General features: G+C 35.2%; 1 protein-coding gene across 2 annotated transcripts in view; it reads left to right on the top strand.

Moving 5' to 3' along the window:
• Positions 1–14,378, top strand: part of ANGPT1 (angiopoietin 1) — a 243,883-nt gene that overhangs the window by 182,267 nt on the left and 47,238 nt on the right. For both annotated transcript variants that reach the window (XM_054590395.1, XM_054590394.1), the window contains exons 5-6: positions 531–652; positions 9,514–9,615. In XM_054590395.1, the coding sequence (XP_054446370.1) occupies positions 531–652; positions 9,514–9,615 (224 nt within the window). The remainder of the gene's footprint in view (positions 1–530; positions 653–9,513; positions 9,616–14,378) is intronic.

The following is a 14,378-nucleotide window of genomic DNA, read 5'->3' as shown; positions in this document are numbered from 1 at the left end:
AATTAAAAATTCCTAGGACTTCTTCAGTATAAAACCATGGAAAAAACAGTACTGCCTTCCTTCAGTGTTTTAAGTCTCCATACTGTATTTTTATGTTTGAATTTCTTATCTTAGTCTCTTCTTCCTCCAAAAATTTGCAGCATTTTTTAAAAACTTTCCTATGAAATGTAGGTAAGGACTTTTTAGAAATTTTGCAGGAATATCCATGTAATTGTCACTGATAGGAGATATTACATAATCATATCAGTTGAGTTGATGTTCTGGAAAACCTTTAGAGAAAAACAAAATTTAAGAAATTAAGCAAAATATAAAAAGTATTCTGTTGAAAATTGCTCTACAGATTTTTTTCTTCAGCTTTGTAATTTTGCGAGTCACCTCAAAAATCTAGTATTGTGTTTATGGTAGATTTTTCAATAAATGCAATATTGATGTTTGTTAAATGGAGGACAGTCGTTATACTTGAAGTCCATTTGGTACTAATGGTACTTATATTTTTATTCACATATTGTAATCTTTTTTTTTTTTTGCAGTTTTACTAAAGGGAGGAAAAAAAGAGGAACCATTTAGAGACTGTGCAGATGTATATCAAGCTGGTTTTAATAAAAGTGGAATCTACACTATTTATATTAATAATATGCCAGAACCCAAAAAGGTAAAACCAGAAGTGTTTGTTTACAAGATGTAAAGCAGATCCTCGTTGAATTGCTGAATAATCAGATTGATTTGTGAGCTTGTTAAACTGAAAATATATATGCCTGAGCTCTTTTCTCTCAAAAGATACTCTGTTTCCCAGATCATAAAAGATGAAAACCTATTGTACAGACCTCCCCCAACTCCCGCATCTACCATCCCGCTTTCACACAGTTTTCTGTGTATTCTTTCTCGTTCCTGGGATGTCCTGTTGCTTATAAATGCTTGCCTTGTTCAGATTGCAAGTCACAGACTTGCCTCATATGTCCTATGTCCCTCACGCGCATGGGGAAGAGTCCCAAGGACCCAGATGGCACATATCACCTACAGTCCAGATGCTGTGCAGAGGCAGCTAGGGACACATTTCCAGAATCACTGCTCCTGTTAGGGTGAGAGAAAGACGTTCTGTGTGAACTCATAATCTTGAAAGGATTTACTTTTCATATTTACCTAAAAGAATGGGTTGGAGGATTGGATTCACCAGTATTTTGAACAGGATCCAAAGTAAACTTTGAAGTAAGAAAACACTATCTTCTTGCTGTCGCATTTCTTTTATATACTCTTTCTCCCTATTTATTCATTAAATCATCAGTCCATTCTTTCATTCAGTGCATCTTAAGGGTATGTCATTCATTTGTCAGTCCCTGACTATGGACATAATAAGAGAACAAACAGTTCCTGGCGTGTGGTGAAAACTGGCAATTACACAGATAATTGCACTGCAGAAGTTAGTGATAGAGACATTCTGTGTGAAGCAGAGTTTTTAGAGAGCCTTGAGGAGAGGCTTGCTCTTCAGCATAAAGTGTTAGCTAGATGGCCAAGGGCCCAGGAAGATTGCCTGCCCCTGCCATGCTTTGTCAAAGCGTGGAACAACGTCTCCTCTCTTTGCCCCCGAACTACCCACCCCATCCCTGTTTCCTCTGGATGCTGTGCACATGCTCCTGGAAGGCCTCCCCTGGGCCCTCCGACAAATTTGCATGACTTTCTCATACCAGGATTCTACAAGGCCAAGGATTGTAACTTTTTATTTTTTGTTTTCCCTTTTTAATTGAGGTACTGCTGGTTTATAATGTTACATTCCTTTCAGGTGTATAACATAGTGATTCGATAATTGTGTATAGTACGAAGTTATCACCTCAGTGTCTACTTACCATCCATGATCATGGGGTTGACCCTGCCACCCATTTTGCCCATCCTGCAACTCCCTTTCCCTCTGGTAGCCAATCTGTTCTCTGCATCTATAAGTTTTGCTTGGTTGTTTCATTTTTTTAGATTCCACAAATAAGTGAAATCATAAGATACTAGTTTTTCTCTGTCCGACTTATTTCAGTTAGCCTAATACCCTCAAGATCCATCCATTTTGTTGCAAATGGCAAGATTCCCTTCTTTTTATGGCCAAGTAGTATTCCATTGTATGTACCTTTTTATCTTTGATTTCCTGGGACCAAGCATAGTTTCTAGCACATCATAGGTCCTCAATGACTATGTGCTGAAATGAGTGAATGAATAAATGGATGGCCTGCTGATGGTATTAACACTTCTATGTAGTGCATTGTAAGTAAGCCTAACTTATTTAGTCTTCCTGTTTGTTAAGGTTCCTTTGATTGGAGAGGGAAAGGAATCTTGGGGACCAGTTTGTCAGGTGTCACACAGTTGTCAAGAGGGAGAATCTCTACCAGCATCCCCTGTCTCCTGATTTCAATAAAGATTAGTGGTTCAAGTTAGCTCAGTGTTTTTTTTCCCCTTCGCTAGGACAAAATTTTACCCTAAAAAGAGGCCTTGCTTGCGGTTCTATAAGAGGAAGGCAGGAAGGGGAGAAAGCACCAGTGTGGAAAGGGCAGGCGCATTGCTACCTGGGCCACCTACTAGAGAAGTTTGGTCTCACCTGTTTTTCACTTTGGGCTTCAGGGAAAAATTTCACTGAATCACATGCTCCATGGCTTAAAAAACAAACAAACAAACAAACAAACAAACAAACAGGCTGTGAGGTTACAATGGCAAGGGTAGGCGTAAAGAGCAAAGAGTAGCTTATAGGAGGAGCCTTTTAAATCCTTTGGATCAGATGACAAGAAACTTTCCTACTCTATTTGCTGGCATCTTAAAATCATACTTAAGCTTCGATTCATATACACACACACAGACGTGTAAACACTGCACACTCTCCTACACCCTACACAGAGCATATGAAGTGGTCAGAAGCTGCCCTGAGGGACAGTAGTGGAGCTAACATAAATACTCTCTGTATTTTACCCACGTTATTGCCCAAGACCTCAGAAGAACCTCTAAATTATTGTCAGCTCCCCTGTAAAATAACTTGATTATAAAAATAAAGTTAACTAAAAATATTAAGTGACCCTCATTTTACACCCCTAATAATTCTGTGATATATATGAATATAAAAATAATATAATTTTTAGAGTTTTTAGATTAACATTCACCCTTATAGAATTTTTTTAATTCTGTCACTAGTACTACCATGTGGCCTTGGTACAGACATTATTCAAATATAATTTTTATCATTCCATTAACTTTAATTCATGTATAACCACAACTCTATTCTAGTCCATAATGCTTTGAGATACAAATGATGCATAGGCTATTTGCAGAACCACACTTCTTTTAGGGTGGAAGAAAAATAGCCCATCTTAACGTGTTATCCTGAATAGTTCATAACCTTGAATAACAAGTCATAAACTTTAATAAATGTGCTTTTCATATTTATGTAAAGAAGTAGACTGGAGGATTCAATTCATGAGTTCAGTGGCTGACTCTTATGTTGGTTTCTCCAGGATAGTGTGATTTAAACTTACACCTCTGATGAATTTTGCATACTGTGGAGCTTCACAGTTCCCAAGTAAACAAAATCTGAAATATTAAATCCACAAGTGTCAAATGTCTGCTGGATTAAACTTCTGAGATTTGGGCCTAGGAAAACACAGTAGCCTGCACAGATTAGCAATGAAATTGGTATAGGCCTGTAACAAAATTTCATCATTGTAGAAATGGTTCCATGGTCATTTACTCATCATATGGTCAGGACTGTTACAGACTTAGTTTCATTGGAAATAAGAGCAGAGTATGGTGAGAGAGGGAGATAACTGAGGAGAAAGGAAAACAACTTTGGATTTCTTCTTGACTTAGGTGTGCATTGTCTTGTTTTATTTGTTCCCCTTTATGATCATGAACCTTCTTTCAAGTAGTAATATTGTTCTCTTGTGGAGATGAATACTTTAGATTTGATATATCTGCACTTTTTTGTAGGTAGCAAATTTTGTTCTAAGTCATTAATGTAGCCGCGGTTGCAGGTTCAATCCCTGGTCAGGGCTTATACAGAATCAATCAATGAAAGCAAAAATAAGTGGGCAAAAAATCGATGCTTCTCTCTCTCCCCCACCTTTCCTCACTCCCTCTGTCTTTCTTTAAATTCAATAAATAAAAAACTTTAGAAGTCCATTATTATATTCACATAACTTGGAATAAAATAAATATTATATGTATTTTGCCAATGTAATTTAGGAGTTGATTAATACTATAATAGTTAAAAATGTATTAATTATTTACAGCTTGCCAGGTCCTATTCTAGGTATATATATAAATATACATAAAATATTTATATATAATAAAATACATAAATATATAGAAAAATATACTTTTATATATTTATATATATACATATATGTTTATATATGTATATATATATATATATCTCACTTGTTCACTCTTCAATAACTCTGTTAAATAGGAGCTCCTATTATCTCTATTTTAGAAAAATAATTTGCACAAATCACATGGAGAATATTGAATACAGGCTTTGTAACAAAGGAATCGATTCCAGACTTTGCCATCTTAATGGAGGCTAAGTATGATAATTGCTTGTACTAATAATGACTGAAGTTGCACTGTTCATAATTTTTTAGTATAAACTTCAGTGAGTGACACAGGAAAAAGTTTATTATCAAAAAATTATGTAAAGTTAATTTATTCTCTGATTATATGCCACCTCCCTCCCTTTTACCCTGTAAGCCATTTTATTCTTCTACTTTAATATAAACCATTGGTATTCTCTCAATCCTATAAAAGGTGCTTAGAAATTTTCTCTTTAGGACCTTCACCTTCCCAAGTATTTAGATTATGCTTTACAAATCCAAAGTTTGGTGATACTTTTGGATATACTCAGCAAAAGCTTTGCTCATTGTAATGTTTGCAGAAGTGTGAGCGAGGGTAAGAAAGTCAAGGCAGGCCTATATAAAAACAAAAGTAAACTAAAAGTTCAAATATGTATGATATGGAATATGGGCCAATCAATAAAACTGGGCTACTTAGGCAGCTGAGGAAAACTATTAACAGGAATTATTCATCTTTTAGGCAGAGTGTGAATTGCAAGTATACAGAATTGTGATGCAATTACTGTATCGTCTGCCATCATTCCCTGCCAAGAAAGAGTGTCTGCGAAAGCTAGAAAAGTACTGTCTTTTCCAATGTAATGTGGAAGCCAAAGGCCGTTTTCTAGGACTTTAATTTTTTAAGTAGATAGAAAATGAGAATTATTATTTATATATTTATTTTTTTATATTAATAGCTTGTGGTTATTTTCTTCTTTGAATTCTCTTCAATGCATAGTAGTAGGAAATAACATTTTTTTCATTTCATAAGTTTCTAAACCAAATGCCCTATAGTTAGCTCAGCTTCACCCAAAAAATCCATTAAATCATAACTCTGCTTATTGTAAAATATTAAAAATTTGTTTCTGAATTCATAATTTCCTAACTCTTAAAAAAGTGCTGTAACAAATGTTTTGAGTCTTTTTTATTTAAAGTTATGGAAAAATAATTAACATCCACAGGCCTAATCATTCCAACTTGTATGGAGCATAAAAACATAAGAACTATGTGAATCAAATTTCCCCTTTTTGTTTGGGTTTAAATCTCTGTATTATGTTAAAAGGTATTTAATGCTTGAAAGCTTTGACCTTGCCTGGGATAAGAGCCAGTTCAATCTTTTCTTGGATAGAGTTAAGCCCAAGTCATATGATCAATAAATGCAACCAGCATAGTAAATGTATCAGGGCTCTTGTCTACAGGAAGATAGCACAGACCACACAATATTGGCAAATGAACTTTTCAAGTCCTTTCATGTCTCAAATCTTTTGAAATCAACTGCCTTTTTCTTGAACTTCCTTCATCTGTTAAGCATAGGTATTTTATTAATATTTTTCTTCTGACTAGAAAGAACATGGTCTTTTTTTTCTAGAGTAAATCCAACTTCTAAAAACTATATAATAATAAAAAGTGGCATGTGCAAAGATTAGTAATGCTAGTATTAACAAGAATTTGGTAAACATAATCATAAGGACAATTTATTGAATTTATACTGAGTTTGGCTTTGTACATTCTATATTATTTATAATAAATTATTAAAAAATTATATGCAGGTATATGTAATAGTAAACTACAATAATAAGAGATATATACAGAGTATATAATGCATAACATAAATATATATTATCTCATATGTTACATACATCTAAGAGACATAAGTAATGACAAAGCCTAATATGTACCAAACACTATTCTAAAAACTCTATATGAATTGATACATTTAATCCTTGCAAAAGATGTGAGATAGGGAAAGAAGAGGTGAGATTTGAACACAGGCAACCTAGTAGCCAAGTCCAAGCTCTCAACCAAAGTGCTGTTCAATTCTACAATATTATGTTCATTTTCCACAAATGGCAGCTGTTATTTCCGTTGTTATTGAGGCCTGATAAGAACTGTGGAGTGTATGTCCAACCAGTTAACTTCTCTGCACATCAGCTTCCAACACAATAATCTTCCTGGGTAACATCTATCTCCCATGTAGTTCTCTCCGACTTTCTCTGGCTTTTTATCTAAGAAAGGCTCTCAAAATATCTTAACAGTTTCAAATCACTGAATGCCTTTGTTTAAAGGACAGTAGTCTTTTTCCAAACTTTGCAAGTGATTTTAAAATTTTGCATAGAATTTTAATAATATAGATAATAGTAGTAAAAAACTGTAAATAATTTTCTCTACACACTCAATGTTTATATATGTAGTGCTTTATTTCCCCGAGTATTGAAGTGGAATTCATAGGTTTGTAAACACAGTGTGGCAAGACATCAGGCAATCAATGTCCATTAGAATATAAAAATTTGGAAAAAAAAATACTTTATTAACCAGTCAAGTCAGGGTAAAATTTAATTAAGAAATGATGACATCAGTTTCCCCTAGCAAAATGTTTTCTCAACATTTTCATTTGCTCTTATGTTTCAACAGCCGAGTTCCTCCTTGGCCACTAGTCTTGAATCACCACCTGTGCCCTCTTTAACCTGTGCCATCTGGATTTTATTGTCACAGGAATCCTGTACTCCCTCTTCTCAAGGTCACTAATGGCTCCTTCATTTTAAATTTGACTCTGTATTTTCTTAATCTTTATTTGTCTTGACTTCTCTGGAATATTTGATTAAGTTGATCACTTCCCCAACTGAAAACCCATCCCCTTCTTTTATTGCATTACATTAATCACGTTTTTCTTTTTCATCTTTTATTGCATTGCATTATCATTGCTTTGCATTAATCAAGTTTTTCTTTTTTGTCTGTCCTCCTTGCATCTCTATTCAACAAATATTTGTTTAGTACCCACTATAGGTTAGGCACTGCCCTCTTAAAGCTTATTGACTTATTTTATCTTCATCAGTTGCCTTTTCTTGGATCCTCACCATCCCCCCCCCCACACATCTCTTTCCACTTCTTTCTTTTCATCTTTAGATAATCTATCATCAAAGTATCAACTGCTATTTTTAAGCTTATTACTCCCAATACCATTTTGAATTATGTAGACCTGGAGTTCAAATCTTGAATCCAGTACTTTCTATTAATATTAACCATTGGTAAATTACTGAACTACTCTAGACTCAGTTTCTTCATCTGTAAAATGGGGATAATAATCATACCTAAATCAGAGGGTTGTTGTGAGATAAGTTAGAATTACATGTAAAGAGTTTAAATTATCTAGCACTTAATAAGCATGCTATTATTAATGGCTCTTCCTTTCTTACTCCCATATTCTCTTATCCATATTCTATCCTTGGACTGCCTTCAGCAAATCATCTCTAACTGATTAATAAACTTCCCCTTTTGGGTGACTATGCTACATGTTCAAAACCATGATGATTTTCTTTCTCATATATTAGCTCACTTCCTTAAATTTCTCATATGGATCACTGTTTTCATCATTCTTCAGGCCACAGGAGTTGAGAATTGTGGACTCCTGCATCTCCTTAATTCCACAGGAGTAGCCACTGTTGAAACTTTTAGGCATTTTTCAAGACATGATCTGTATTTTATTTATCGTTGATATCTCCAGTTATAATACAGAATCAATGCAATGCTCATTGAGTGAAAAATAATTGAATGAATGAATTAGAAGTAAGGAGGACAAAAGACTAGCCAGAGGTTCTGTTGAGGACAATAAACAGGCACAGAAGGGTTAAGGGATTAGTTGAGGGAGGGACTCAGGGAGGGAAATTTCACATTTATAACCTTGGAGGTGAGTCAATTCTTAGGGATTATGAAGACATGCTGATGGGTGGCTGTTGTCAAATTAGAAGGACATCCAATCCTCTGGAGAGCAGTTTACCTATTTATATACTCTCAAATAGGCATGCATTTTTTAGTTTCATTCACTCTAAAGAAGTACATGGATAATTTGTCTTTTGAATGACAGTTCTTGCCATTGTTTTCATACCCTTTTGCTATTCGTGCCCCAAATTTAATGCCTCAAGGAAAACACTTAAAGTTTTTACCTTTAACCAGAGCTTAGCTCTATGCCCACACTGCCTGCCTGCGGCTGATGCATCGTATCTGCACCTTCAGCCAGCTTCCCAAATGCTTTTGTAGTGAATTGCCAGGGGAATGGTATTCCCCATAGTTGGGCCCTTTAATAACCAAACTGCCACATTCATGCTGCGTCAATTATAGTGACTACTCTCCAAAGATAATCCCATTACAGATATGTTTCTCTCCTTGGGTGGACTCTGGGGGGAATGAATCAATTTCTAAATAAATACCATGGTATTTAGAATAATTGAAATAAGCATAACTCTTTGAAATATTTGGATAACTTTTCCACATGGGAAAGAAATGCTTGTTGCGGTCAGAAGGAATACAGTATGTCATATTCCCTCTTACTGTTCATGATGAAAACTCATGCAAATAATGTGTTCTCCATACGCCAAGGACAAAATTTTGTCTCTCATGTAACATTGAACCATTCAGGAATAATTATTGTAGTTATGTAAGTGCATAGAAGTTAATATGCAATGAAATATATAATAGCTAAATATAAATGTTTTTTAAAAATTGTTTTTCTAAAACCTTTCTTATTACTATATTGCCATTTCAATTAACTAAAGATTTAAAAATCTCCAGTCATATGTTTTGATGATAAAGTTCTATACTTTTAGAAACTTTAGTAGCATTTTTAAAAATCAAGCCTATACTAGTAACCTATTACCCTTTAAAAAGGATGTTAAAAAATTTTATAATCTGAGACTGAGACAATTTTCAGATGATGGATTTAAATGCTTAAAGTAATGAATGCATCTTTAATGGAAAATAATCAGAAACAACTCAAAAACAAGACAAATAACCAATAATATGTCTTAAGTAACATTTTTCAACATAGTGATTTTTACTCTTTTATCTATAGTCCTAGCCTATTTCTGTTTTAAAACATATCGGATACATGTTTCTTTAAAACAGACAGAATTATTTTACTTGACTTTATTTTCCCCTTTTCTGTCAGGTATTTTGCAATATGGATCTCAATGGGGGAGGTTGGACTGTTATACAACATCGTGAGGATGGAAGTGTGGATTTCCAAAGAGGTTGGAAAGAATATAAAATGGTAAGATGGAAGAATTTAGTAGTTTTTGATGTTTTTATCATGAGGTTATCTTCAACACACTATGTGATAAACCCTTGTATTTTTAGGTGTTTTTTCAGTTATTTTAAGAATAAAATGATAAATTAGTGACATTATTTTCATTAAACACAAGACACTCATAAATCATTTTCAGTAAATTATTTCCATGTGTGCATTAGAAAGAAAAATGTGTTACTGAAATTCTTTGGTGAACTGTTATATATTGCCTGGATTTGTTCCTGGTTGAAGGAGGGTGAGGGAAGCTAGAACTCAGATCCAGGCTGGGTACATGAGTCAAGACAAGGGAGTTGTGCAGGGCTCTGGGTTGTAGAGCAAGACAGGAACTACCGATGGACTCACTCACATGACTGGCAAGTTGTTGCTGGCTGTTGACTGAGAGCTCCTCCACGTGGGCTGGGTTAGACTTAGGAGTACGATGATCCAGGGTCATCAAACATCTTATGTGGCAGTGGGTATCCCTCAAGCACAAAAACAGAAGCCTCTAGACCTTTTTAAGTTTTATTTGATATAGAAATAGCTTGGTTTCCTTTTCACTGCTTTTTTTTTTTCTTGGTTAAAGTTGATGACAGGGCCAGTCCAGATTCAAGATGAGAGGAGCCCACAAGGGTATGAACTGTGAGGCATGGTTCATTGGGGTCTCCAAAATAACAGCACACATCATTATCATCACCACCATGTCCACAGCCAACCTTTCCAATGCTTAACATGTGCCAGCCCTATACATGAATTCTTATCTAATTTTTTAATATCAAAACTATAGCAATCACAGCTAATACTGTCTCCATTTTAAGAAGAAAATGAACAAGTTGGGAGATAAACTTTTTCACAATAATATACTAGATGGTTGGAATAATTCATAATTCGATAATCTCATACCCAGTGCCTGTAATATTAAGTATTAAAATCTGCTGGCAGGATATCAAGGCAGACACCGTAATGGAAGGAGATTTTCATGTATGGACTAATTCTCATTTTTTTTACATCTAAATCATTTTGATAATTCTTGACCATTTTTTGACAGATTTCTTTCTCAGAAAGAAGGTTAAAAAAAGGTGACGAGAAATGACCTACTGGCCTAAGTTCTGTCTTAAAAACAATGTGTAAAAACCGGCCATTGGACATTGCAGTTCATCCATTAGTGGGTTTGTTGTTGGTTGAATGACAATAAATAAGGGGTTTTAATAAAGACAAGTCTCAAGTGGTGTCTCTGTGCCTTCAATATTTTTGTGAGATACTCAGTTGAACATTCTGAATGTAGGTTAATAAAGTTTGGAGTTTCACAAAATGGAATCTTGATGTCTTCAACAAACAATAAACTCAAGATAGAAAGGTAGGAAGCCAAAAAAAGAAAAAACAAATAGAATTCTCCAGAGATAAATGTAAACTAGACCAAAATGTTTACTAGACCTAAAAATATGCAAAATTAACTGTGAGAATAGAGGACAAAGGTGACTAGCTTAAGAACCTAGTATTTGAAATATGGAGAGATTTATAAGGCTATAAGCTCATTTCATGTTTCTGGCTAGTAAAAAAACAATACGAAACAAAGACTTATGTACACAATCTACATTAATAATAGGTTTTAGTTGTAAAAATGCAGAACGTCCTGGTGTCTGTCATGGTCTGGTTACATCAAGAATATGCTTTCAATTCCAGAAGATTCCCAGTGAGTGAACTTATCCCAGAGGGTACAAGCAGGATGAGAGGAATCTAGAAGCCATATTTGGAGCAGGTGAATAATTGGTGTCTAACCCGGAGGAAAAAGAATTAGGTATAAACCTGATAGTTCCTTTAATTGACCTTATGGAGGTATGTGGTGCTGGAGCCTGCTACTCGCAGTGTGGCCCAGGGACTCGCAGCCCCGGCCTTGTCTGGGAGATAGTAGAAATGCAGAATGTGAAGCTCCACCCCAGACTTCCTGAATCGGAATCTGCATTTTAACATTGTTTTAAACAAGGAACCTCCAAATGAATGGAGGAACATTCCAGAGAGGCAAAATGTAACTAAGTGTGAACAGGACTCTCTCTAATGGTTCTTTCCAACCTGAATGGACTGGCTGTTAAGTGGTAAGGACCACTCTTTCGTGAAAACACCCCTGTAGAAGGTAAATCACGGTATTTCAGGATTGCTAAGGAGAACGGGAATGTAGGTTTGATTTTAAGGTCTCCTGCCCATGTGATTCTAAGAACATATGGTGAGGGGAGCAATCTAAGCTCTGAAAGAGGACCTTGCATTACATTAACACTTCAAGTCTTCACTGTCATTTACGAATCAAGTGATTTCTGGCAAATCACTGAACACATACCTAACTTTCTCACTCATTAAAAGGGGACAGTAATAATAATACCTCACCTGACTTGCAGGGATGTTGCGAGGATTCGATATAAGTAAAGCACTTGGCACAATGAATGTTCAATAAACAGTAGTTATTATTATTACTAAAAGACTGCAAAATTTTTACTTAACTCTGCCAAAACTATTATTTTGCAAACCACCTCAGCTCGTGATCACTTTCACAACTAAAATAGGATGGGAAGGGGTCACCTGAGATTCAGGCTATGGCTGCAGGTTCAGGCAGGTCTGTGATACCTCCTTACGAATATTAGCGATGACAGAAAAAATGAATATGAAGTTGTCGTCATGGTGACTTTCCAAAAGAATGAATTATTAGCTATAAGTATCTGCTGCTGCCTTGACAGACTAGTCACCTTAAGTAAGAGAGATTGAAGTATGGTATTGATTTATGTCTTAAGAGTATTTATCAAATATATATATATATACTTTTTCATTTATACATTTTCATTATTGGAATGAGAATGAATTATCACTGAATTGTAGCTTTTATGATGTTTGCCCTCTCCCTCTTTAAAATAGAAAGACTATCATGTTTTAGTCAAACGAGAACAATTTATCAACAATTTATCAGCTGAGTGTCAGTTCTGCATGGTCAGTAAATGAGATAAGGCTCCAAAATTCTGAAGCATTTTGACAAAAATGAGTCCGAAGGCTTATTTGTTTTAATTAAAAGAATTCATCATATGTTACAACTTGGTTAACTTTCACCAAAACACATGGTAGAAAGTGTTTCAGTTGTTTCCTCCAGAGCTTTTCTTTCACCTAAAGACCAAATAACATGACTCCACAAGGAATAGACAGAGACTCCTTATGCCAGTTCTTATCAATCACACACACTTGTGCTCCCTGCATTAGAAGAACTGGCTGCTAGGGTGTGTACATCCTTCGGGGAAACAAGAACTTCTTGGCTTGCACCACTTCCTCCTCAATCGTCACTAATCTACTGTAATACAACCTAAGATGCTTCACTTCTTTCTCGGGCACCGAGTGTAGAAATAAAGTTTCATCCCACCTTCATTTCTGCCTTTCCTCTTCCTTCCCTTCGTACTGGCTGACCCCTAAGGGCTGCCTCTTGCCTCAAGGTTTTCAGAAAAAATATGTTAAAATGATCACCGTGAAATTACAAATATATATTATATGTTAAGATTGTCATTTTTAAACCTCTCAACATGGAAGATCTGCTACTTTCTGTTTGATTCCTTGGCTTTCAGCCTACAAAACTCTTTCACCTGAGCTTTGTTTTTACTTAACCTTCCTTATGAGGAGATTCAGCAAATTCTGGTTTATGGATTTGTAAAGATGTTTGCTGAGAGGGAAGTCTGGAGTGGGCCTTTTTAATGAGGCACTTAGGGAACTATATTAACTCCTTCAAGCCATGCAAATACTACTCAGTGGCCTCCAGCAATAACACTTATCAGCAGTACTTTTGCACATAAAGCCCAATCAAGCTAGGAGTTCCAAACAGTACCCCAGCGGCCTGACTTTATGGAAGGTAGTGACTAATGCCCTGGAGACAGCCTGGGTTGGTATTGAAAACAATTGCCCCAATAAACAGAGCTTCCTATTAACACAAGTATTTCAGTCTGAGCACCACACCTTCTGGGGGTTCTTTGTTTCTGGAAAGAAATTAAGAGCACACTTTCAACTGCATTTTAACATCTTTGCATTAAAAAGAGAAAAATCTATAAGAAATTTAAAACATGGAAAGAAATCATTTGTTTGATCTTTCTTGGGCTGAGAGTCTCAGCAGTTAGAGGAAATGCACAACTGAATTGTGAATTAAAGCACCTTTGGAAGCCACAGCTCAGTAACCATGACTTTCTTATCTGTTTTCTTTAATTATTTATATGAAAAGAGATGAAACCCATGGACTATGTCTGGTTTCAATTGTGTTCAGCTATAAAAAGTCGATACTTCCTATGAGTATTATCAGACAAAACAAATAAAGTATCTGAGACAATTATTTTATTAACTTGGAAAAATACAAACCACAACTGAGCATTTCTGCAGGTTTTGGCAAAAACTAATGAATATTGGTTTTTCCTCTGTGTGCATTTCTAAGACAATATGTGGTTTTTAAGGCCAGTGTTAAGTCACCATCAGTTTAGGTTAAATTCCAGTGTCTGTTTGCCTTTTAGTAAAGAGTTAAGGGAGAAGCAGAATTAACAATCTATCTGAATTATGGTATAAAAATATTGTATGGGATTGTGATTGGCATAGCTAAATATAGTAATTTTCATGGAAGAATATGGTATGACATTCTTAGATCTCATTTGTGAAAAATAAATTCTATTTTTATTACTGTTGTATATTAATTCACTAAGTAGTTGCTGCTCTTTCAGTATTGGAACTGAATTTTGTTTAAGCTT

This window comes from Pteronotus mesoamericanus, unplaced genomic scaffold, assembly GCF_021234165.1.
Source record: "Pteronotus mesoamericanus isolate MK-2021 breed Mesoamerican mustached bat unplaced genomic scaffold, CSHL_Meso_final scaffold_174, whole genome shotgun sequence".
In the NCBI taxonomy this organism is placed as follows: domain Eukaryota; kingdom Metazoa; phylum Chordata; class Mammalia; order Chiroptera; family Mormoopidae; genus Pteronotus; species Pteronotus mesoamericanus.
The sequence above is the reverse complement of the archived record's forward strand: the minus strand, read 5'-3'. Positions and strand labels throughout refer to the sequence as shown.